Source organism: Danio rerio, chromosome 14 (assembly GCF_052040795.2).
Source record: "Danio rerio strain M-AB ecotype USA chromosome 14, GRCz13ab, whole genome shotgun sequence".
NCBI classification, from domain to species: Eukaryota; Metazoa; Chordata; class Actinopteri; order Cypriniformes; family Danionidae; genus Danio; species Danio rerio.
In genome coordinates, this window is record NC_141034.1 from 1,607,501 (window position 1) to 1,634,009 (window position 26,509).

The 26,509-nt window shown below is 33.2% G+C and overlaps 2 protein-coding genes across 2 annotated transcripts in view; one reads left to right on the plus strand and one right to left on the minus strand.

Annotated features, from left to right (window-relative positions):
• bbs12 (Bardet-Biedl syndrome 12) overlaps positions 1-26,509 on the plus strand; it is a 45,435-nt gene that overhangs the window by 11,764 nt on the left and 7,162 nt on the right. The window lies entirely within an intron of this gene.
• On the minus strand, positions 18,696-26,401 carry cetn4 (centrin 4). The gene is made up of 5 exons (XM_087281221.2): positions 26,316-26,401; positions 24,395-24,550; positions 21,856-21,984; positions 21,022-21,159; positions 18,696-18,928 (listed from the first exon to the last, which is right to left on the minus strand). Exons 1-5 carry the CDS (start codon positions 26,316-26,318, stop codon positions 18,839-18,841), a joined length of 516 nt encoding a protein of 171 aa, XP_087137347.1. The 5' UTR covers positions 26,319-26,401; the 3' UTR covers positions 18,696-18,838.

The window sequence follows — 26,509 nt, forward strand, 5'->3', positions numbered from 1 at the left end:
CTTTGACTTTACCTGCTACACTGTACATACAAATCAGGGACTACTCTCATGTTCATATTAAAGGGGCAGTTCACACATATGTCAAATCCTCCACTTAAACCGGTTTGGGTTTCGTCTGTTGCAGCGCACCCATGGGTCATCAAAAAGTGTAGAAAAAATACTTAGTCATCCTTATGAATAGTCTTAAAAAGCCTTGAATTCTGATTTGATAGGTCTTAAATATTACATTCACTCATTCATTTTCTTTTCGGCTTATAGTCCCTTTATTAATCAGGGGTCACCACAGCAGAACGAACCGCCAACCTATCCAGCATATGTTTTATGCAGCGGATGCCCTTACAGCTGCAACCCATCACTGGAAAGCATCCATACACACTCATTCACACAATTTATATATATATATATATATATTGGTTAAATAACAGAGAATGTACTGGTGTTTATTACACGGTTTCTATAGCCAATCCAGACAATATAGCACTTTAAACTATTAAAAATGTTCATAAAAGTCACTTTTTATACCTTTTCAAGGTTAAAAGTTGTTTGTTAAGAAAGATCCCATGATGCAATTCAAAAGCAGAAAAAAATAAAATAAATAAATAAATAAATAAATAAATAAATAAATAAATAAATAAATAAATAAATAAATAAATAAATAAATAAATAAATAAATAAAAATAAATACAAAAATAAAGACATGAATCACAAAAATACAGAAAACTGCAAATTGACAGCGCATATATTCTAAAGAGCCCTTGACTTCCATATTATGGTATGGTATAAAACATAGCGATGTTCCTGAATGCCAAGGGCTGTTTTTTCCCAAGCTTCTTCAGAGTATCTGGTTTTGTGTTCAACGGAAGAGAACATGAGTGTGCGTTAATGGTGAGAAATGTTTTAATTTTGGGTGAACTGCCCCTTTAATGCCAATGAGGAACATATATTGAGGAACTAAAACTGTGATATTAACGGACACACGCAACACAATACCATATATGCATATTTACTAGTGGCTGCTCATGAGTAATTTACAGTTATTCAATATAGGTAATCTCCATAAATATGTTACTGTAAGATTTGGGGCTTTTTGCTATTATTTCTATTTATCTACACACACCTGATGGTAATGAAAAGGAAAAGAAAGGTCAAAATAGGAAAAGTAAAAATATATGGTTATATTAATATACATATATATGTACAGTGCTCAGTATAATTGAGTACACGCATTTTTGAAAATCAATATTTGAATCCATTTATGAGGGAATATAGACTATATATTTTGGTGCATTTGAAGATAACAGATTTATTAAACAGATATATTTATTAAAATAATATTTTAGTCATCAAACATCTTTAGAAACAGAAAAATAATATAATTAAATTCAAACAAGTTATTGCCAAAAATAATTAATAGTAATAATAATACTTAATTTCAATTAAATTTTATATATTTTAATGATTTTTCCTGTTTATTAACATTTTATTTAATATTTCCCCATATATATATATATATATATATATATATATATATATATATATATATATATATATATATATATATATATATATATATATATATATATATTATGGACTCATTTTTGGAAAGTGATCTTCAGTTTCTTTTGTTAGATTAGTTCCGGTTTTCGCTTTTGGTACTGTATATGCAAAAATATAATATAATAAAGCATCCCATAGAGTATATGAATTTAAAAGAGAGATCTGTGAGGGGTGAACTCATTTTGCAAAAATTAGCAACTTTTAATTTGCATGATTTTAATCATGTATCGTTCAACATGTAATGAATGCAAACACACACACACACGCACGCACACACACATACACCGTCAATTTTCTAAAAGTACTCAACTGGGACATGTATATGCAAAACAAACAAACAAACAAACAAACAAGCAAACAAAAAAACAGTACCTACAGTTCATATTCAAAAAAATAAACAAACAAATAAAGAATAAACCAACAAACAAAAAATAACAAATAATGTACAAATAAAATAAATAAACAAATAAATAAATAAAATAAACATATAATAAATAAATGAAAATAAATGGACAAATAAATAATAAATAAATAAACAAACAAATGTAAAAATAAGCAAACAAATAGACAAATAAATGAATACACAAATATTTAAATAAACAAATAAATACATATACAAATAAATCAATAATCAAATAATTGATAAAATAAACAAATAAGCAAACAAATAAGCAAACTAATAGACAAATAAATAAATAGATAACTAGACAAATAAACAAACAAACAAATAAATAATTACATTAACAAACAAATAAATAGGCAAATAAATAAATACTCAAACAATTGAACAAACAAACCTAAAAATAATTAAATACATTCATTGCTTGCTTTGAAATCAAGACTAATGAAAGCAAAAGCTGGAAAATAAGATCTCTTCAGTTTGTGCTACCCGCAGCAGTGACACTAAAGCAGCATAAAAAAGAGATTTCAATCTGAGCTCAAACGTTTCTCATCAAATGATTGGAGCTGCTCCACATTCATCTGTTCTTGACTCATTCGTGTCTATTTGTGTTGTTAAATGAGTTGGGGACGTCTGAGCTATGACTGATCATCATTCTCCAATATAACACTTGACTTTTTAAAAAGACAATCAACTAGAGCTGCACAAATATATCCTTCATGCATTGAAATCGCAATGTGTGAATGTGCAGTAGACACACTGGATCTGCAATGGAAAGATGAGACTGCACTGAAAAAATAGATTCATAAATGATTTACTAGGTGTTTTATAGGGTAAGTGGCTGCTAACAATTTAGATGGGCAGAATTTAAGCAAACAAATTCGATTTTTTAGTCATTTAGTCACAAGTAATGTTTAACTTATTTGATAAATTCAGCCCTTATAAAGTGTTTGCAACCATTTACATTAAACATTCATTCATTTTCTTGTCTGCTTAGTCCCTTTATTAATCCGGGGTCGCCACAGCGGAATGAACCGCCAACTCATCCAGCAAGTTTTAATGCAGCGGATGCCCTTCCAGCCACAACCCAATCTCTGGGAAACATCCACACATTCACACACACACACTCATACACTACGGACAATTTAGCCTACCCAATTCACCTGTACCGCATGTCTATGGACTGTGAGGGAAACCGGAGCACCCGGAGGAAACCCACGCGAACGCGGGTACATTAAACAATTTTTGTAAATCCAATGTATTTTAATTATAATTAAAAGCGCTATAAAAATGTAAGGAAGAATTATTATTATTATTATTATTGTTATTATTATTATTATTAAAATATGATTATTATTATTATATTATTATTATTATATTATATTTATATCATTATTATTATTATTGTTGTTATTATTATATTATTATTATTATTTTTATTATTATATTTATATTATTATTATTATTATTATTATTATTATTATTATATTTATATTATTATTGTTATATTATTATTATTATTATTATATTTATATTATTATTGTTATTATATTATTACTGTTATTATATTATTATTATATTATTATTATTATTATTATCATTATTATTTTGTCAAACGCATTTATGATTAAAAATATTAGATGATATACAGATGAATTATATTTTCCCCCAATTTCTGCTTAATAGAGAGCAGATTTTTTTTCAGCACATTTCTAATCATAATAGTTTTAATAACTCATCTCTAATAACTGATTTATTTTCTCTTTGCCATGATGACAGCACATAATATTAGACTAGATATTCTTCAAGACACTAGGATTCAGCTTAAAGTGACATTTACAGGCTTCACTAGGTTAATTAGAGCAGGGGTTCCCAAACTTTTCAGCCCGCGACCCCCAAAATGATAATGCCAGTGGCTCGCGACCCCCAATATCCTCTGAGGTGGATATAACTACAGAACCCTTGCATGCAATGGCACATACACACACACTCCATAGACCCAAGTCTATTCTTCGTTTAATTTTTTTATGTATGTCAGTGCTGTAAATGGGCCAGAAAGTTTACCCTGGTATTATAAAATCAATCTGACACTATTGCTGTGTCTTTAATATAATGTAATTACCCCAGGGGTCGCAATCTAATAGAACTAGTAACTATAAGCTACTATAGTAACTAAATAGAATATAGTAACTATAAACAACTCTTTTTCTCTTTAGTAGGTTATGGATAAAATATGGTAATGGTTTAGTAAAAATAAATAGGTCTTTGGAAATCACTAGGCGACCCCCTTCATTGTCCCGACGCTCACTTTGAGAACCACTTAATAAGGGTAAAGTTAGGGTAATTAGGCAAGTCAACTGTGGTTTGTTCTGGAGACAATCCAAAACTAATATTGCTTAAGGGGGCTAATAATATTGAGCTTAAAATGGCTTTAAAGAATTAAGAACTGCTTTTACTCTAGCCCAAATAAAACAAATAAGACTTTCTCCAGGAGAAACAATATTATAGGAAATACTGTGAAAAATTCCTGCATCTGTAATCTAGAAAATATCAGAAAAAGAAATTCACAGGAGAGCGAATAATTCTGACTTTAACTGCATGTAAAAAGGCATGTGAACCATCACTTTAATGTAGGATATTTTTGGTAACAATTGCATGACTGCTCCAAGAGTTATTGTGTCTTGTTGATCCTGCATGCATGTGAGATGTAATTCATAATGTCATAGACATATGTTTGTTATTTTCTTCTGTGCGCATTAGCATGAAGCTGTGAGTTGCAGTACCGGTTGAGAGTTGACTGTGAGTTTCTGTTTTTCACTTTCTCTCAGACACAACAGTCGGGTTGTTCGGGTCGGGCTGATATTGGGGGCACGAGCGCGGGCACAGCTGAAGCAGTTTTCCGGCTGATTCAGAGCGAGAGCGAGAGCTGCTGGATTGAGCGGATCTTACGGTAAACGCAGGGGAATCAGACGGGTGTGGGCGGGGGACGGCCGGCCGCTGGGAAGAGCCTGTGTGTGTGTGTGTGTGTGCGGCTCCAGCTGTCCTACTTCTCTACCATGACTGAGCACAATCTGTGTGTTTAGCATCATGTCAGAAGCACAATTAACACTCAGCATGAGGGCATTCAGGGGAATAATGTTTTGTTTGCTTGAACTTTTTATAATACTATATATTTATCATATTATGAAAAATAATAGTTAAAAATATCATATATATCATATATCAAAAACTCTATATGCATGTGTGTGTGTGTGTGTGTGTGTGTGTGTGTGTGTGTGTGTGTGTGTGTGTGTGTGTGTGTGTGTGTGTGTGTAAATAAAATTTTAATTAAAATAATAAAATAATAAATAAAAGAAGTATATATGTTGCAATAATCCTGTGCATTAGAATTGTATTTTATATATATATATATATATATATATATATATATATATATATATATATATATATATATATTAGTGCTGTCAATCGATTAAAAAAATTAACTAATTAGACACACTTTTAAAAAATATTTAATCGCGGTTAATCGCATTTAAAAAACTTGTAATTTTGGCTAATTGAATGTAAAATTAATGTAAACACAAGACAAAAACTATTTAAGTTGAAAATATAATTCATTATTATAATTTTTGTTTAACTTGTAACACAGATTTCTTCATGTAAACAACATACCCACAATAAAGCATCAAGATCCTGGCTTGACAGCCATAGTTATTACAGAAATTAAAACACAGGCATGTTAATGACATTTAAATTTCAAAACAATCAATGCCAATAAAGAAAACTAATTTAACTAGGTTAATTAGGGTAACTAGGCAGGTTAGGGTAATAATTGTATAACGATGGTTTGTTCTGTAGATTATTGGAAAAATATAGCTGAGCATGGCTAATAATATTGACCTTAAAATGGTGTTTAAAATTAAAAACTGATTTTATTCTAGCCGAAATAAAACAAATAAGACTTTCTCCTCAAGAAAAAATATTATCAGACATACTGTGACCTACATAATTTTTCTTGTTTTGTTTAAATGCACCAAAACATCTACATTTCTAAATTCATGTGTATGAACACATCCCTTTTCAAGCCAAAAATTGCTTACATTTTTGTTGGTAATTTTGATTTATTAATTTTTTTAAATGGCATCAATATTAATAAATAACAAAATAAATCATTATCATTACACCGTAAATAAAAAAAAATGTGGTACATCAAATTTATTAGTTGAATCAAATGAAACTTTCTTTCTTCATTTCTTCATTGATTTTCTTTTTGGCTTAGTCCCTTTATTCATCTGGGGTCACCACAGCAAAATGAACCGCCAACTTTCTAGCTTGCATTAATCAAACTGACTAAAAATATTGAGTTAAACTTTTATTTATTTTGGCTTAGTTCCTTTATTCATCAGGGGTAGCCACAGCGGAATGAACCGCCAACTATTCTAGCATATGTTTTACACAACAGATGGCCTTCCAGCTGAAACCCAGTACTGGGAAACACACATACACACTCATACACTACAGCCAACTTAGTTGATCAGTTCCCCTATAGCGCATGTGTTTGGACTGTGGGGGAAACCGGAGCACCTGGAGAACATGCAAACTCCACACAGAAATGCCTCAACCCAGTGAACATCTTGCTGTGAGGCCACAGTGCTGAGTGTCACCCCTGTTAAACTTATTAACATATTAAAATAAGTGAAAGAAGCATAAAAAGATCTGCTATTATTTTTAGAATAATTATAAATCATCAATTAATAATCCGGAGGAACTGAGAATTAAGAACTTTCTCTGTTTTCCACAGCTGCCTACAGCATGGTCAACATTTAAACTATCAAAAACTTTCACCAAAGTTGTCCTAAAATTATTCAACAGCACCTATCCTTCTCTTTTTTGACCCATTTCACATGCCGACTACTAAAAATACAACAAAAAAATCTTCATAATGTGAACAATCAAGCATTTATCTTAAAACAACATACATTTATAACCTACTTTAAGTTTTATTTTGTACGTTAAGCAGCAGATACACTCAATAAACTTTATATCATGCATTTAAATACATTAAACATTTAATTTATACATTAAATTGACACAAACAGTGGCACTCGGAGCAGCTGAGCAGTGTGTTTCATCTGCGATAGATGTGTGTGTGTGTGTGTGTGTTAGATGTGCACAGGTGACGTCGACGATGCCTGGCTCAGGTAATTCCACTTTCACAAGCTCAGCAACGTGTGTGACCCAATAACACACACCTCTACTAAAACACAGCTCCGCCATTAACACCTCAATGCTCAAACACACACCACATGGCCTTCAAAGCTAGTATATATACATGTTTACGCATGCATATTGACTACACACATTGCAAAGTTATTTATCTATCCAAAAACACACGGAGAACAGCAAATAATCATCAGAAAAGCAAGAAACAGAAAGAATCCGACGTACATACCAGCGCCTGAGCTCTTGACACCAGCACCGCTGACTAACAACTAAAGGGGTCTCAATTATCACTGTATTCTCATATCTGAAGCGCTGACATTTCCCTGGCATTTAGGGGTTAACAGATGGCCACGTCTCAAAAACACTGCTGTTGTGGAAACACTCGGGTTTAGAGGAAACCAGACGCCGGCCTGCATGTGGGAGTATTATTTGAGACGTGAAAGCTAATTTTCCTATAAGCGCATTCAGGGCACAACATCATCATCAGCAGCATCATCATCATATGCATGCGACTGCACCAGCACACACTGCACATTTCTCAGAAGATGCTTTGTTTTTCTTGCTTGTTTCGGTTTTAAAGGTCAATCTTCAGTCAGATTAACGGTTCGATTGTGGAGGGGGAAACGAACACGGGGTCAGTGCACGTATATTAGCTGTAAACGCATCACTGTAGGCAGCGAGTATAGAAGAGGGGAAAAGATTGCATGCTTTTACGGACATATTTACGCACTCCTTTTTGTATGTATATATATATATATATATATATATATATATAAAACAGTTCTGTCTGGGTCTCGAATCTGATTGGCTGATAGCCGTGATATATTAAATTAATATCAGCACCCGTACAGCCTCTTTACCCTTTGTGTATTACTCCGCCCACATACAGCCAGCGAAAAGCAGACTCTACAGATCTACAGTTTAAAAGATGCACGCTCAGCGGAAGAAAGTAGTTCCTCATACAAAAGGGTTTTTGAGACTCTCCATGATTGATTTCATTTTTATATACACAATTATGCCGTCAAACTGTTGTTTAAACACAATATCACACGAGTAGCAGTGCGATATGGCTGTATATCGGCACTGGTGGGGGCACGCACACCTCCCACCAGTGCCGATATACAGCCATATCACGCTGCTACTCATTGCTCATATAGTGGCATGGTGGCTTAGTGGTTAGCACTGTGGCTTCACAGAAGGAAGGTCATTGGTTCGAGCTCCAGCTAGGTCAGTTGGCATTTCTGTGTGGAGTTTGCATGTTCTCCCCGTGTTGGCCTGGGTTTCCCTCTGAGTGCTCCGGTTTCCATCACAGTCCAAACACGTGCGCTATAGGGGAATTGGAGGAGCTAATTGGTTTGAAAGACCACCCTGTTATTAAAATACAGTATTTAAACCGCATAATTAAATAGTAAATGAGGTGAATACCTGCAAAAAGGTGCAGTTTTTGAGAAAAAAACAAACAAACACCCCTTTCAATAGTCTCGCTATACGGGCTTGAGTCTGCTGCTGTTTATTTCACAGTGATTCACACATCTGTTTAACAACAATAAAATCAAAATAAAATAAAAACATCCTGCTGGTTTGAAGCATGAAGACAAAGAATAAAGATTTCAGATGATGATTAATGAATATGTATGAGCCAAATTAATCCTTGAGTCTTTTAAAATGTAAACAAATGCTTCTTGCTCTTAGTATGACCGACAACATCTTTTGACATTCATTCATTCATTCATTCATTTTCTTGTCGGCTTAGTCCCTTTATTAATCCGGGGTCGCCACAGCGGAATGAACCGCCAACTTATCCAGCAAGTTTTTACGCAGCGGATGCCCTTCCAGCCGCAACCCATGACTGGGAAAATCTTTTGACATCTATAAACTAATTATTGCACTGTATTTTCTCAGATAATAAGAAAGCTTTATTACGACTTTCATTGTTTCAATGCTCGAAAAACCCCTTTTCATCTTTAATCCAGACATTTAACTGACTATAAGAATCTTTGCAAGTACATATCAACTTACACGAATCATAGCCCTAATCCCAACCTAACAGTCTACTTATAATCTAATGAGAATTAGTTGGCATGTAGATGCAATGTAACTTAAACTCAACAAACAGACCATCAAAATAAAGTGTGAGCCAATATTCTACTGAGTCAATCTCATAAATGTTTGGTGTTTTTTGTACTGTGAGTTTATGCATCAGTTTTTAGTTTTTTATAGTCAGTAGTTTTGTGCTAACGTTGCAATGATTCATCCAAAACTCTCGAGCACACAATAATAACAGACTGTGTCACAACTGCTGAAAATATACGCTGTTTTTTGCTGCAACTCTAGTTCTGGTTTCATAGAAAGTGCATCAGTCTGCTGTTGTTTATTTCACCGTGATTCACACATCTGCTTAACAACGATAAAATAAATAAACGGCCTGCTGCTTTGAAGCATGAAGACAAAGAATAAAGATTTCAGAGGATGATTAATGAATATTTATGAGCCAGATAGATTCCTAAATACAGTCTTTCAAAATGTCAACAAATGCTTCTTGCTCTTAGTATGACCGACAGCATCTTTCCACATATATGAACTAATTATTACGCTGAATTTTCCCAGAAAATAATAATAATATGGAAAGTTTTATTATTGTTTTGATGCTTAAAAGGCCTCTTTATTACTAGTTTTATTGTTTCAGTGCTTAAAAGGCCTCTTTTCATCTTTGATCCCAATATTCTACTGAATCAATCTCATAAATGTTTGGTGTTTTCTGCACTGTGAGTTTATGCATCAGTTTTTAGTTTTTATAGTCAGTAGTTTTGTGCTAACGTTGCAATGATTCATCCAAAACTCTCGAGCACACAATAATAACAGACTGTGTCACAACTGCTGAAAATATACGCTGTTTTTTGCTGCAACAGTAGTTCTGATTTCATAGAAAGTGCATCAGTCTGCTGCTGTTTATTTCACAGTGATTCACACATCTAAAATAATTAAAACAAACATCCTGCTGGTTTGAAGCATGAAGACAAAGAATAAAGATTTCAGAGGATGATTAATGAATATTTATGAGCCAAATAGATTCCTAAATACAGTCTTTTAAAATGTCAACAAATGCTTCTTGCTCTTAGTATGACCGACAGCATCTTTCCACATATATGAACTAATTATTACGCTGAATTTTCCCAGAAAATAATAATAATATGGAAAGTTTTATTATTGTTTTGATGCTTAAAAGGTGTCTTTATTACTAGTTTTATTGTTTCAGTGCTTAAAAGGCCTCTTTTCATCTTTGATCTCAATATTCTACTGAATCAATCTCATAAATGTTTGGTGTTTTTTGCACTGTGAGTTTATGCATCAGTTTTTAGTTTTTATAGTCAGTAGTTTTGTGCTAACGTTGCAATGATTCATCCAAAACTCTCGAGCACACAATAATAACAGACTGTGTCACAACTGCTGAAAATATACGCTGTTTTTTGCTGCAACTCTAGTTCTAGTTTCATAGAAAGTGCATCAGTCTGCTGCTGTTTATTTCACAGTGATTCACACATCTAAAATAATTAAAACAAACATCCTGCTGGTTTGAAGCATGAAGACAAAGAATAAAGATTTCAGAGGATGATTAATGAATATTTATGAGCCAAATAGATTCTTAAATACAGTCTTTTTAAAATGTCAACAAATGCTTCTTGCTCTTAACATGACCGACAGCATCTTTCCACATATATGAACTAATTATTACGCTGAATTTTCCCAGAAAATAATAATAATATGGAAAGGTTTATTATTGTTTTGATGCTTAAAAGGCGTCTTTATTACTAGTTTTATTGTTTCAGTGCTTAAAAGAACTAATTATTACGCTGAATTTTAAAATAATAATAATATGTAAAGCTTTATTACTACTTTTATCGTTTCAATGCTTGAAGAGCCTCTTTTTCGGATGGTTCGAAAGACCCACCACCCCCCCACTGACGAAGGTCCAGATACATGAGCTCATTTGTTCTATTTTGACTGCATTTCCATCATAAATTGTGAAAATAACCCAATTATTTTTCATGTCCAACATCTGTGCAAGAAAACATACAATCCAACGAAAGTTTAGTCATCTTTTACTGATGTTCTGTATTGTTGATAAATAGCGAAAACATTTTAAAAAACTGTTATTCTTAGTCATGAAACTAAAATTTATCAATAAAAAGGTGTAAAGCACCAAGAGCGGCCCATATTAAAGTGAATTATAATATTAATCAGGCTATTGTTATCCATACATTTTTAATTTATCTTTTTTTACAAAAGAAAAATCTAAAAAAAATTGTGAATAAAATAATAATTATAATTATTTATTTATTTATTTATTTTATTCAAATGGCCACACTCTAACTCAGGAAAGATGAATGCGCTGGCCAGTTTGTTATTTGCCTAATAAATGAAAATAAGCCACAGTTTTAATAAAAAAATTACAGCATCATATTTTTTTCTTAATGATAAATTATGCAATAAATTAGTATTAAAAAAAAATATATATATATATATATATATATATTAATCTTTAAGGAAATATTTTGGTGCATCAAAAAGTTTGATTGATGTTCAGCCAACAAGCTATTTTTAAAAAAATGCCTAAAATGTCATTAAAATGCAGTATTTGCAGTATTTAAACCTCATAATTAAATAGAAAATGAGGTGAATAGCTGCAAAAAGTCCAGTTTTTGAGAAAAAAAAACCTTTCAGTAGCTATGGGTCTGGGTGTGTTTCTGTTTACTTAAAAGCGATTCACACTTATAGCTTAATTACAATAAAATAAAAACATCCTGCTGGTTTGAGGCATGGAGACAAAGGATAAAGATTTCAGATGATAATTAATGATATTTCTGAGCTAAATAGATTCTTAAATACAGTCTTTTAAAATGTCAACAAATGCTTCTTGCCCTTAAAATGACCGACAGCATCTTTCCACATATATGAACTAATTATTACGCTGAATTTTCCCAGAAAATAATAATAATATGGAAAGATTTATTATTGTTTCAATGCTTAAAAGGCCTCTTTTCATCGTTAATCCCAGTATTCTACTGAATCAATCTCATAAATGTTTGGTGTTTTTTGTATTGTGAGTTTATGCATCAGTTTTAATTCTTTATAGTCAGTAGTTTTGTGCAAAACTTGCAATGATTCATCCAAAACTCTCGAGCGGATGATAACAAACTGTCACAATTTTGGAAAAAATTCAGTGTTTTTTTGTTGCTGCAACACTAGTTCTGGTTTCATAGAAAGTGCATCAGTTTTATTTCACGGTGATTCACACATCAGCTTGCAAAGAAAGTGTATTATTAACAAAACGCTTGCTCTGAAAACAGTTATATATGGACACATTGCTCCGTTATCAGTCGAGCGATCCCACCTTCAGATACAGAGGTGAAAGCTCGAACCCTGACGCACACGGCTTTACCATTTCCTACTTTCCATTCACAATTTATAGTGTCTGAAACTTGTAAACAAACTTTCGCCCTGATGCAAGCGGATCCGCCGACGCCTCTGTGTTTCGCAGAGAGCTTGGAAAAATAACACTGACTGAAATCCTGTTTATTACGCAGATATTGTTGCATTATTACTGACTTGCGGAACATTTTGCCGTAGATATGACGACAGTCAGAATTATTAGCCCGACTTGTGCGTGTTTTATTTAAATATTTCCCGAATGATGTTTAACGGAGCCAGGAAATTTTCACAGTATTTCCTATAATGTTTTTTCTTCTGGAGAAAGTCTTACTTATTTTATTTCAGCTAGAAGAAAAGCAGTTCTTAATTTTTCTTAATCCATTTTAAGCTCAATATTATTAGCAATATTAGTTTCAGATTGTCTCCAGAATAAACCACTGTTATACAATGACTTGCCTAATTACTTTGACCTAAGCAACTTTAAACGTCACCTTAAGCTGAATCCTAGTGTCTTGAACTGTATGTTAAGGGTCGAGTTGCGTCTTTACTTTTAGACGTGAAAAGCAAAATCACTTTTACTGCTGCGTTAGTCATTAGGGTTTGCGATCAGTCATTTCATTAATGCATCAGTCATTTCGCTGCCTCGTGTTTCTGCTCTTCACACACGTTCACTGTCTGAACACACACTAGAGCTGATCGGTAAAGTGAGTTTTACAGTATACAGTCAGTGTTATATAGTTCAGACCTGCGCATTCAGTAGGCCAGTCACAATAATCAATATATCAGCTTATCACACAACACATGGACATCGCCTCAATAATTTTTGGTAATGGAATATACAGTTGAAGTCAGAATTATTAGCCCCCCTTTGGATTTTTGTTCCTTTTTTTAATATTTCACATATTATATTTAACAGAGCAAGGAAATTTTCACAGTATATCTTATAATATTTGTTCTTCTGGAGAAAGTCTTATTTGTTTTATTTCGGCTAGAATGAAAGCAGTTATTAATTTTTTAAACACCATTTTAAGGTCAATATTATTAGCCCCTTTAAGCTAACTTTTTTTTCGATAAGTCTACAGAACAAACCATTGATATACAATGACTTGCCTAATTACCCTAACCTGCCTAGTTACCCTAATTAACCTAGTTAAGCCTTTAAAAGTCACTTTAAGCTGGATAGAAGTGCCTTAAAAAATATCTAGTCTAACATTATTTACTGTCATCATGGCAAAGATAAAATAAAGTTATTAGAGATGAGTTATTAACACTATTATGATTAGAAATGTGTTGAAGAAATCTGCTCTCTGTTGAACAGAAATTGGGGGGAAAAAATAAACAGGGGTTCTACTAGTTCAGGGGGTCCAATAATTCTGACTTCAACTGTATATCCAACACAATCTCACGGCAATTCGTAACTTTTTCATTTAGTGGCTATTTCCTACGAATTTGTATGATCTAATTCGTACAATTTTAGTACGATTTGCTCATCCCCCAATGACGGTTGGGTTTGGGGGGACGGGGGGGGGGTGGTTGGGGGGTTCGGTGCCACGCCTCCTTTTTAAAATCGTACAATTTCTTACGACTTAACTCGTACGAATTAGCCACTAAACTGCCAAAACATAAATCCTTACGTTTTCTCGTGAGATCAGGCTGCATCGGCCATACATAGTGGCATAATGGTCTTAACAGGACAATAATATTGTTTATTTTGGTGCAATATATCGTACAGTGCTCAGCATATATAAGTACACCCCTCACTAATCTCTCCTTTACGTTAATATGTTTAATAGGAAACTCTACAATGTTATATTTGTGCATATACATTACATGAGTCAGTGCTGAAGCCAAATCTAGAGCTCATCTAACAAAGTAACTGAAGATAACGCTCCAAAAACGGTCGTGTTTCTGCTCTTCACACACGTTCACACACTAGAGCTGATCAATAGAGTTTTACAGTATACAGTCAGTGTTATATAGTTCAGACCTGCGCATTCGAGTAGGCCAGACACAATAATCAATATATCAGCTTATCACACAACACATGGACATCGCCTCAATCATTTTTGGTGATGGAATATATATCGGCCATACATAGTGGCATAAAATGGTCTTAAAAGGACAATAATATTATTTATTTTGGTGCAATATATCGTACAGTGCTCAGCATATATAAGTACAGCCCTCATTAATCTCTCCTTTACGTTCATATTTTTTAATAGGAAGCTTTGCACTATTATATTTGTGCATATACATTAGATTAGACAGTGCTGAAGCCAAATCTGGAGCTCATCTAACAAAATTACTGAAGATAACGCTCCAAAAACGGTCGTGTTTTTGGTCTTGATGAATATTTATTTTTACCAAACTATATGAAGACACATTAAATTGTCATTATGACATTATGTCTTTGAAAACAGGTGACAGGTGAAGGCAAAGGGGTCATAAAAGAGCACGAAGAGTCCAGTTTAGATGTTTGAAACATAGATACTAGTCATGGATACTACTCAAAACAGTTCTTAGTTCTTTAAGGGGTCGTAAAGAGGTAGGAGCCGGGATAGGCCTGTTGAACCACTATACAGCTGTGAAAACACAATGGTGGGAGGAAGCAAGGATAAAGAGGATAGCAAATTTGAGGGACATGGGATTTGTCCTGGGGAGAGACTGAGATGGGTCTGCTCTAGGCTGTCTCTGCTTTTTTGGAAAATATTGCTATAAAGTATAATCTTCTGATATTCATAACCTCCAGACTGAGTTTGATTTATTAAGAGAAAAGCCAAAAACCCTGACTCTCATCACACACGTTCACACACTAGAGCTGATCAATAGAGTTTTACAGTATACAGTCAGTGTTTTATAGTTCAGACCTGCGCATTCAAGTATAGGCCTGTCACAATAATCAATATATCAGCTTATCTCACAACACATGGACATGACCTCAATCATTTTTGGTGATGCAGTATATATATCGCCCATACATAAAAACCAATGAGTGGCATAAAATGGTCTTAAAATGACAATGAGGCAAAAACAGCCCCAACATAACCAAAGGGGAGTCAATTTGAACAATACACAAGGGGTAAAGCTCTCGTGAAGTGCATTGAAATGTGCATTTTCAGTAGATTTTTGACATGATCTCAACTGAACATGAAGAGAGGGGCGGGGCTTAGAGTGGCCCCTCCCCTTTTTTAAAACAGCCAATAGCGTTTGTTTTTCTCACAGCTCTGCTAAAGGGGAAATACTTGCGCTGACAGAAAAAAACGGACGGACAAAAATACACAGGCCAATGGAAACTGAAAGTGGGGTTTTGTGTGTTCAGAATAAAGCCTAAAATAAACTGGTTTGGAGCAGCAGCTGGTCAGTAAATAATAGCAGAGTTTCTGTTTCTGTTTTGACTGCTGCTGGTCGGTTTTTACTGAACCTGTGGGACTGGTCAAATAATTCAGCGTATGTCGAGGCGATTCCAAGATATTTTTTAGTCCATTTTGAACTTATAAATAGGGGGGACATGGTGGCTCAGTGGCTTGCCCCACAGCAAGGAGGTGGCTGGTTTGAGTCCTGGCTGGGTCAATTGGCATTTCTGCATGGAGTTTGCATGTTCTCCCCGTGTTGGTGTGGGTTTCCTCCGGGTGCTCCGGTTTCTTCAACAGTCGCTTTAGGGCAGGGGTGTCAAACTCAATTCCTGGAGGGCCGAAGCCCTGCACAGTTTACTTCCAACCCTGCTCCAACACACTTAACTGTAGGTTTAAACAAGCCTGAAGGACTCAATTAGTTTGATCAGGTGTGTTTAATTAGGGTTGAAACTAAACTGTGCAGAGCTGCAGCCCTTTTGGAACTGAGTTTGACACCTGTGCTTTAGGGGAATTGATGAACTAAATTGGTCATAGTGTATGAGTGTGTGTGAGAATGAGTGTGTATGGGTGTTTCCCGGTACTGGGTTGCAGCTGGAAGGGCATCCGCTGTGTAAAAAATATGCTGGAATAGTTGGTGGTTCATTCCGCTGTGGCGACCACTGATAAATCAGACACTAAGTCGAATGAAAATGAATGAGTGTGACCTTGCCATTTGAAGATTGTGATTTACTTTTGATTGTGTTTTAGGTTATGAAATGATGCTCATTACTGCATGAAAATTCCCATCTATAAGTTTCTCAGTTTCATCAAAAACAAAACAACAAGGAGGTATAATAAGAATAAATGTGACCGTGTGACTGATGTGAGGTTTCATAATCGCTGCCATTTATTGAGTGACAGAGAGCAGCAGTTTCTCTGTATGGAGAGAGCTTTCGCTCTCTCTGTCGAGTTTCAGCTGGAACTAATAACTCGTTTATTTTGTCATGATGAAAGTACGTAATATTTTACTATTTAAAGATACTGGTATCCAGCTTAAAGTGACATTTAAAGGCTTCATTTAGAAGTCAATTGAAAACTAAAACTTAAGGGGGGCTAATAACATTGACCTTAAACAAAATGAAAAAAGAAAATTAAAGTTTAAGCAAAAACAAATGCGACAAAATATAGGAAATATTGTGAAAATATCCCTGCTCTGTTATACATCGCTTTGGGAAATATTTGAAAAAGAAATTTCAGGGTTAACATGGGGTTAAATACATAATAATGTGGTTTATAAAATATATTTATTAAAAATAATTTCTAAAAGCACCTGAAATATATGACCTACAGGATCAGACAGATACTTGAAAGTTTGAATGCAGAAAACTAAAAATAAATGCCGCATGTTTTTATGTAATATTCACTACAAGTCAAAAGTTCAAGAACAGTTAGTTAGATGCATCTTCTGCTCACGAATGCCCACATTTATTTGATCCAAAATAGTGTTTGAAATATTCTGACTATGTAAAACATGTTTTCTGATGCAATATATTTTATAATGTAATTAATTCCAGTGTTTCTTTTAAAGCTGATGTGATTTTTGACCATTTGATCACCATTACAACATTTGCTGCTCAAAAAAACGTATTATTATTGAGTTATAACAATTATTAAATTCTGTTATTTTTAGCAGCTGTATATTAAAAACAGCAGAGTATTTTTAAGCTTTCTTTAATAAATCAAAAGTAAAAAATCAACTATTTTTTCATTGTCTTCATCATCACTTTTGATCAATTTACTACGTCTTTGCTAAATAAAAGTATTAATTCATTTACCCTCTTTTAAACTGTTTTCAGATGCTAAAATAAATGATACCAACTCCAAGCTTTGCATGATATAGTAGTGTATGTTACCAAAGTGCATAAACTGCATGATAAATCTGTAAGGTCGCCCTCTATAGCACACAATGAGTAAAGCTGCATCAGCCTTCTGCAGCCCCACAAACGTTTCATTAGTGTAAAACAGAGATGAAGTCTAGTTTAAATCAAGGTTTATTTAATAATTCTGTTGCGCCAAATGTTAAACTTGGGTTAAAAATGGGCAGATTTTCTTTTGAATAAATTGGATCCCGGTTTTAATTCATATTGAAGATACATTAGCTTTAATGCTGTTTGTCGAATTGTTAAAACTCTATGTTGATGAACTGAATGATGCAACAAAGCCTTAATTAAAACACAAAATCCTTCTAAGATTACAATGAGAGAGAAATATATCCTGACAGTGCAAATTTGATACGTTCATAAGGCCAAATTTTATTTATTCTCCTCATTTATTTGTTTTATTTCTCACTTTCTGTCTATTGTATATCGAAGGTTTTAATCATATTTAATTATAGCCAAGTTATGACCGCAAGGTTTTAGTTGGGGACTAGTTTGCTCGGGTTAGTTAACAGGGAAAAGGTTTGATTCTGTACAGAGATATTGTAAATTATTCTGTATTTTGCTTAAAAGGCACCTATTGCATTTGTAGCTCCGCCCTCTTCTGAAAAGAGCACAATCTCATTTGCATTTAAAGCGACAGTCACCAAAACACCACAATTAAGATCAAAACCTAAGAGGGTCAGTTTCAGAGAGTTAGAGAACATTATCTGTGCGCTATTTTGAGCTGAAACTTGTAGAAAGGACTTCAAGAATCAATAAAACTGTTAATCCCCCAAAATCCTTGATTCATTTAAACTGAATTGAGTTCAATCATCAGACTCAAATACATTTTATTTAATATATAGTACAAAATACATATAGCTTAAAACATTTTTACATCTTCGTAGAAAAGAGAGCAACACTTGAGGTCCTTTAAGAGGCTTATAGGTGTTTGAGAGCGTCAGGCGTTTACAGCTTCAGTACAGATTGGTTTTCTTCATAATCCGCAGAAACTCCTGCTCATTAATCTCCCCGTCACCGTCTCTGTCGGCCTCGTCGATCATTTCCTGTGTTAAAAGCAGTAATGTTGTTCATTAATGTTAGTAACTAATACACATTAACCAAATTGATTGCAGATGTTTAAGAAGCAAGGAATTAAGTGAGAGAATAAAGTATATATCGAGTAATGAATGTGTAAAATCTCTAGAATATTTGCTATTTGCAATATATTTGCTATTCTTTAAAAGGACGAAGCTTATATATTAAAGGGGAGGAGCTAATATATGTCCCGCCCTGTCTTTATGTTTGAACCAAGCTTATGTCAAACATTAAATAAAAAAGTGCACTTCATGGGACCTTTAATGAAGTAGTATTGGCTTAATTAAATTCCTTATTAAATAATGAAATGACTTTTCAGACACCGTAATTGAAAACGTAGTTTAATACTATTTCTATGATGTAGTGAGGTTTCCTTTTGTAGTGTGTTCTCCAGGATTGCTCATGATGACTCATGTCACACATATACAGATGAAGTCAGAATTATTAGCCTTCCTGTATGTATTTTCAACACATTTCTAATCATAATAGTTTTAATAACTCATTTTTAATAACTGATTTATTTTCTCTTTTCCATGATGACAGTAAATAATATTAGACTAGATATTCTTCAAGACACTAGTGTTCAGCTTAAAGTGACATGTAAAGGCTTCACTAGGGTAATTAGGGTAAAGTTAGGGTAATTAGGCAAGTCATTGTATAACAGTGGTTTGTTCTGGAGACAATCCAAAACTAATATTGCTGAAGGGGGCTAATAATATTGACCTTAAAATGGCTTTAAAACAATTAAGAACTGCTTTTATTCTAGCTGAAATAAATCAAATAAGACTTTTTCCAGAAGATTAAACTTTATAGGAAATACTGTGAGAAATCATCATTTGGGAAATACTGGAAAAAGAAAATTTAGAGGAAATTTCTAATTATTTTGTCTTGTTTCTAGTCCAAATATCAAATAAATCGTATTTGCTAAATCTTATAAAGCATTTTGTGGACAACTAATGATATTGTTTTGCTTTCAGAAATAACGAGTCAAAATGAAGTGAGATTTTCCTGAAGATGAGCTAAATCTGACAATGAGGGTGAGCAAAACAAACTTTTTTCCAACTAAAAACAAGATGATTTTATTGGCAGATCATGTCGCTTGTTTTAAGAAAAAACTCACTTAGTTTTGACTAATTATTTATAAAAACAAGACAATATTTATTTTACGTTTACTTTATTTTAGTGCTGTCAAATAATTAATTGCATATAAAATAAAAGTTTGTATTTACATATTATATTTAGACTCACTGTGTAACAATATTGAATATATAAATAAAACATATAAAATCCCCCAAAAATACAAAACTAAAATATTTACATACAGTTGAAGTCAGAATTATTAACTGTCTTTTATTTTTCCCCCAAATATCTATTAAACGTGAAGATTTTTTCCAACACATTTGTAAATATAACAGTTTTAATAACTCATTTCTAATAACTGATTTATTTTATCTTTTCCATGATGACAGTAAATAATATTAGACTAGATATTCTTCAAGACACTAGTGTTCAGCTTAAAGTGACATTTAAAGGCTTCACTAGGGTAATTAGGGTAAAGTTAGGGTAATTAGGCAAGTCATTGTATAACAGTGGTTTATTCTGGAGACAATCCAACACTAATATTGCTGAAGGGGGCTAATAATATATGCAAGTATATCCATGTAAATTTTCAAATAGGATTTGCAATTGCATTTTTCATATGTGTCTGCATAAATTGTGTCATAATCCAAATGCAATTGCAAATCCCGCATTAGCGTTTGCATTTCCGCTTTCGTTACGTGCAGTGACTGCCACATTCCAAATGAAAAAGCAAAGTCCATTTGCAAATGCATTTCCCATGTGTCTATGGGCCAACAATAATTGCTTCATTTTCTCCACGTCGTGCATGTAACATGACGAAACTCTAATGGAATCGCAAATCCTTTTGCATTTGAATTTCCCATGCCAACACTCAAACCTGTCAATCACACGACAGGGGAGGGGATATTTCATTGGGCGTGTTTGTATTGGGAAGTGACGTCACTCACAGTCGATGTGTACTTCTACTGTATTCAAAACTCACCTGCAGCTCCTCATCCGTCAGGTTCTCTCCGAGCTCTTTAGCCACTCGCTTCAGGTTCTTGAAGGAGATTTTCCCAGTGCAGTCATCGTCAAACAGCCGGAAAGCCTTCAGGATCTCTTCTTTTGAGTCTTTCTCACTCTGTTGACACACACAAATGACAACGTTTAGAGCAGAAGTATGACCAAAATCTATGCTGGTTCGAGTCCCGGCTGGGTCAGTTTGCAATTCTGTGTAGAGTTTGCATGTTCTCTCTGTGTTGGTGTGAGTTTCCTCCGGGTGCTCCGGTTTCCCCCACAGTCCAAACACTTGCGCTATAGGGGAATTGATTAACTAAATTGGCTGTGGTGTATGAGTGTATGGGTGTTTCCCAGTATTGGGTTGCAGCTGTAAGGCAATCCGCAGCGTAAAACATATGCAGGAATAGTTGGCAGTTCATTCTGCTGTGGTGACCCCTGATAAATAAGGAATTAAGCCGAAGGAAAATGAATGAATGAATATTATATTTAAAGCTTATTTTTGCCGGTCTTAAATGCTATGAAATTTAATATAGCCAATCAGAAAAAAGGATTTTATTATTGACCTCAGCAGATTTTACATTTTCAATTTTACATATGAAATACTGTGAAAAATGCTCTGTCAACATCACTTGGGAAATATTAGAAAAAGAATTCAAATTTCACTCATAATTTAGATTGAAGCTGGACTCTGTCAGTCCAGTGGTTCACATCACATCATACAGTGAAGACTCATTGGCGTCGTTCTCTGCAGAGCCTGCGGTGCGCTCCAGCGGTCAGATTTACTGTAGATTGTTCTGTTATTGTTTGGTTTGCTCACCATTTTCTGTGTCATCATAGAAAGGAAATCGCTGAAGCCGATTACGCCCGATCCTTCTTTATCAATATCAGCGATCATCTTCTTTATCTCTTCTTTCTTCGGCTCAAACCCCAGAGCTCGCATCGCAACCTGATGACAACAGTCAGACACTGGGTTAGTATGCAGTGTAACAATGGGAACCAGGAGGTGTTTTTGTGCTCATCTTTCACTTAAGAATCAAAAAATAATCTGACTTAATTTATTCAAAATTTTAGGGCTGCACGATATTTGAAAAAACTCACATTGCGATTTTTTTTTGTTTTTCTGCAATATAAAGTGATAATATAATTTCTCAAGATGACTTTAAAATTCTATCTGTAAAGAATTTCATAATTGCACATGGATTTGGATGATTTTGTAGGTGCAGAAACTATTTTAAAGCACAGATGAAAACAACAGAACAAAGATAAAAATGAACCAAGCAGCGCTTTATGGTTTTTGGTGGAGTCTGATAATATTGAGGTACAGACCTTCAGTAATTAAATATAAATCATGTCAATGTTTACATTCCAGATCATATCAATGCTGAAACTAAATATTGTGCAGCCCTACAATGTTTTACTGAAAAACATGTTGTGTGTGTGTGTGTGTTTATCTCTGTTGACTGTATATTCAGGTTAATGAAGTGATAAACATTTAATATGTTGAAAAATAAATAAATAAATAAGAGTATTGAATTTGCCCATTTCCAATCTTCAGTTTTCTGTTCTGTAAATGTATGCAAATTAGTGCATATTTAATTACATATTTCTACCCCATTTTCAAGTTCAAGTTGCTTTATTGGCATAAGAATCAGTACAGTATTGCCAAAGCACTTTAAATATGTAATATATTAAAACCATCAAAAAAATAATAATAATACAGTAGATAAGAAATAATGACAAAAAACTTTGATAAATATAACAACAACAACAACAACAACAACAACAACAATAATAATAATAATAAGTTTAAATTATTTAAATAAGATAAATGAATTTACATTAACCATTTCTTATGGTGTGTATGTATACATATTTTGCAGCTAGTCTAGATGTCAATTCATCCTCTCCGAGTACATGGTAAAGTTTTTTCTGAATCATTTAAATTGAAAAATGAATAAGTCAATGTTTCAAATTGGGGGAAAATATTTCTCTAGTCGTGGTGTATTTAGGGCAGAACAGAAGGAAGTGTGTCTCAACCTCTATTTGGTTTGTGTCACACTGTTTACATATTCTCTGTTTTTTAGGGGTCCAGGATTTTTTATGTCTGCCCTTTTCTATTTCTAGTTCATGATCACTGAGGCGATATTTTGAAAGAATGTGTTTTTCTTTTAATTGTTTAATGTTCAAAATAACCATAAGATTTCAGAAAATGTGTCATAGTATTTAGTAATAGTATTTAAGTCATAGTAATTAATAAGCTGGAAAAATTCTGATGCTCATTATTTAATGTATTATTTAATATTAAAATGACATTTCAGGATAAAATGTCAATTATGAAAGAGTAAAAATCTCTTTATAAAACTATACATGTAGAGACATTTTTAAATACTGGACATTTTGGATGAAAAACAAATCATAATTCCATTATTATGAAATAAATGACAGTGCATAACGGTCTAATAAATTAGTTAATTATTTTCCCCAACATATTATATTTATTTATTGCAAAATGTTAAATTTAAAGCATAAATTTAAAGATTTTTTCTTTTTTAAATATTTCCTAAATTATGTTTAAAAGGGCAAGGAAATGTTCACAGTATGTCTGATAATATTTTTTCTTCTGGAGAAAGTCTTATTTGTTTTATTTTGGCTAGAATAAAAGCAGTTATTAATTTTTTAAACACCATTTTAAGGTCAATATTTATTAACCCCTTTAAGCTATATATTTTTTTGATAGTCTACAGAACAAACCATCATTATACAATAACTTGCCTGATTACCCTAACCTGCCTAGTTCACCTTATTAACCTATTAAAGCCTTTAAATGCCACTTTAAGAAGTGTCTTAAAAATTATCTAGTCAAATATTATTTATTGTCATGATGGCAAAGATAAAACAAATCAATTATTAGAAATGAGTTATTAAAACTACTATATTTAGAAATGTATTGAAAAAATCTGCTCTCCATTAAACAGAAATAAACGGGGACTAATAATTCAGGGAGGCTAATAATTCAGACTTCAACTGTATACACATTTGAATGCAAAAATATTTAAATATTAAGCAATTTGACAACATTTGTAATGTTTTTGTTGCATCAAAAAGTGCACATTATAATATCAACAGAGATATCATAAATGCAAACTGATGAGGATAACTGCAAGCATCCCTTTCGCTAGGCTGGCTCATATAATCTGATAACAGATTATGGATGTAACCTCAGGGTTGTGGGACATTTAATCAACCAGTAGTGAATAAGAAGTAAGACTAGTCACTTAGCAGATTTCAGTGTTATGTAATGGCAAGATTCATCCACTTTCTCAATAGCGAACACTAGAGTCTCAGAGTGTCTGTACCTTCAGTTCCTTGACATCGATGGTTCCAGAGCCGTCTGTGTCGAACAGATCGAACGCCTCTTTGATCTCCTGCTTCTGCTCTTCTGTCAGCTCTGGTTTGGGTCCTGCTTTCTTCCTCTGGTTTGCTGAAGCACTGCTTTTCCTGAAGCCGGACGCCTTGAAAATAACAGCAAAAAGAGAGATTCAGACACGTCTCCACCAGGGGGCGATAAGATTACACTTTAAATTATGTTTTTAAAGTTTTATGAAACTGTTTTTGAAATAGTCATGTCATGTATTAATCAAATAAGACTATCAACTGAACTTAAACATTGTTGGAGGTGCAACAGAAGAGCAAATGCAGAAATAAGTGAGCAGACACATCCTATATGTTGATTATCATGGGTTTTCTTTATATTTTATGTGTGTTTATGTTCATAATTCATATGTTCAGCATAAACGAGTACATCGCATTTTGAAAATTAATACTTTTATCCATTTCTCAGGGAACAAAGGTCATATATTTTGGTGCATTTAAACAAAACAGATTTAATAGACCAATATATTTATTTGAATAATATTTTAGTCACCAAAGATTGTTAGAAATAGAAAGAAAATACAAAACTACAAATTTTTAACTATAATTTTTTTGTTTCTCTTGATTTTTACACTTCTTTTTTTACATTTTAATTTATATTTTTTCCTAACAAATACATTTAGGTGGGCTAATTTTTAGATCATTATACGTTATTTTGGTAGATTAGCTCCAGATTTGGCTTCAGCAACGGACATATATGATAGAGGTAAAGTTGGTTTTATATTCGGATATTCAGACATTCTCCTTAATAATGTAATTTCAGAAAAGTATTATTTGAAAATTGTAAATAGCGAAATCATATTAGCAGCAAATGACCATCAAAGTACAACATTGTTTACAGTGAATTGCATAGTGTCAATGTTGTTTAGAAGTCATACTTGCATGCTAATTCCGATTGAATATTCAAAGTAACATGGTAAACAATGTAGAGACTTCTAAATGAACGAATATGCGAATATAAAACCAACTTTACCTCTATACATATATGTACATATATAATATTGTAAAGCATCCCATAGAAAATGTTCATTTAAAAGATAGATTTGTGATGTTTGTATTCATATATGCAGAGCACTGTCTCTTTAAGCTTAGGCTTTATATTCTAAACAATCTTAGGATATTCAAAAACTCATATTTAATTATGTAATGTGATTATATTTACGTTTACATTCAATCACTGGCAAAAACATTTACCCAAAGTGACTTATAATGCTGAGAATTCAGTTTTGAATCACATAAATACATTATATTTACAATATTTTCACACAGAAAGCAGTTCTTAATATTCAAAAAGAAAATTAATGTTTAATATTGAAATAAATGGAGCATTTGTGAGCAGAAAATATTCATAAAGGAAAAAATAGCAATGCAATGTTGATGCGAAATGTCTTATTTTAATGTAAATATGTTTGCATTCATGTTTAATCTGGTTTTGCATCTTTTGCCTCAACATTGGATTTTCAATCAATAGGTTAAATAAAGGCCACTTAATCACACCTTTACATACTTTACTCACTCGTTGTTAATCTGTAATCTGGGTTGATGGATTAGTTTCATAATCACACACGTAGATTTACATTAACTTAAGTGTAATTAATTAGATTCAACACATACTGTAAAGAATAACCGTGTAATTCAAATTAAACATGTTTTATTCATAATGTAAATTAAACTGTTTTTACTCTGTTGTTTTACTGTTTATAAAGCGAATAGCCGCTGGTTTCCATAACAATAACGCCAACAAGCTAACTGTTTAGCTAACAAACAGCGTGTTAACCTTTTAAATACATTATACTGACACGAATTCGTTAATAAAGTATTAAAAGTAACCTAAATAACACTTACCATTTTGATAAAAAGCGCAGAATAAAAGCACCGTGTTGTAACCTGCGTGAGATGTTAGTAAACAGAAGGAAACGCTGTCAGCAACTGTCGTGGCTTCCTCGAGCGCGCAGACTGGGCGTGGTCCCAATGTGAGTGACAGCTGATTGATCCAATAGCAGGCGTAGCTACTCTTGGTGCTTACGGTTTTACCAATC

Coding starts and splice junctions, on each gene's coding strand:
- cetn4 (XM_087281221.2), bottom strand. Junction 21,985..24,394: donor TCGATGTCAAGGAACTGAAG/GTACAGACACTC, acceptor TGTTGTCATCAG/GTTGCGATGCGAGCTCTGGG. Junction 21,160..21,855: donor CTATGATGACACAGAAAATG/GTGAGCAAACCA, acceptor GTGTGTCAACAG/AGTGAGAAAGACTCAAAAGA.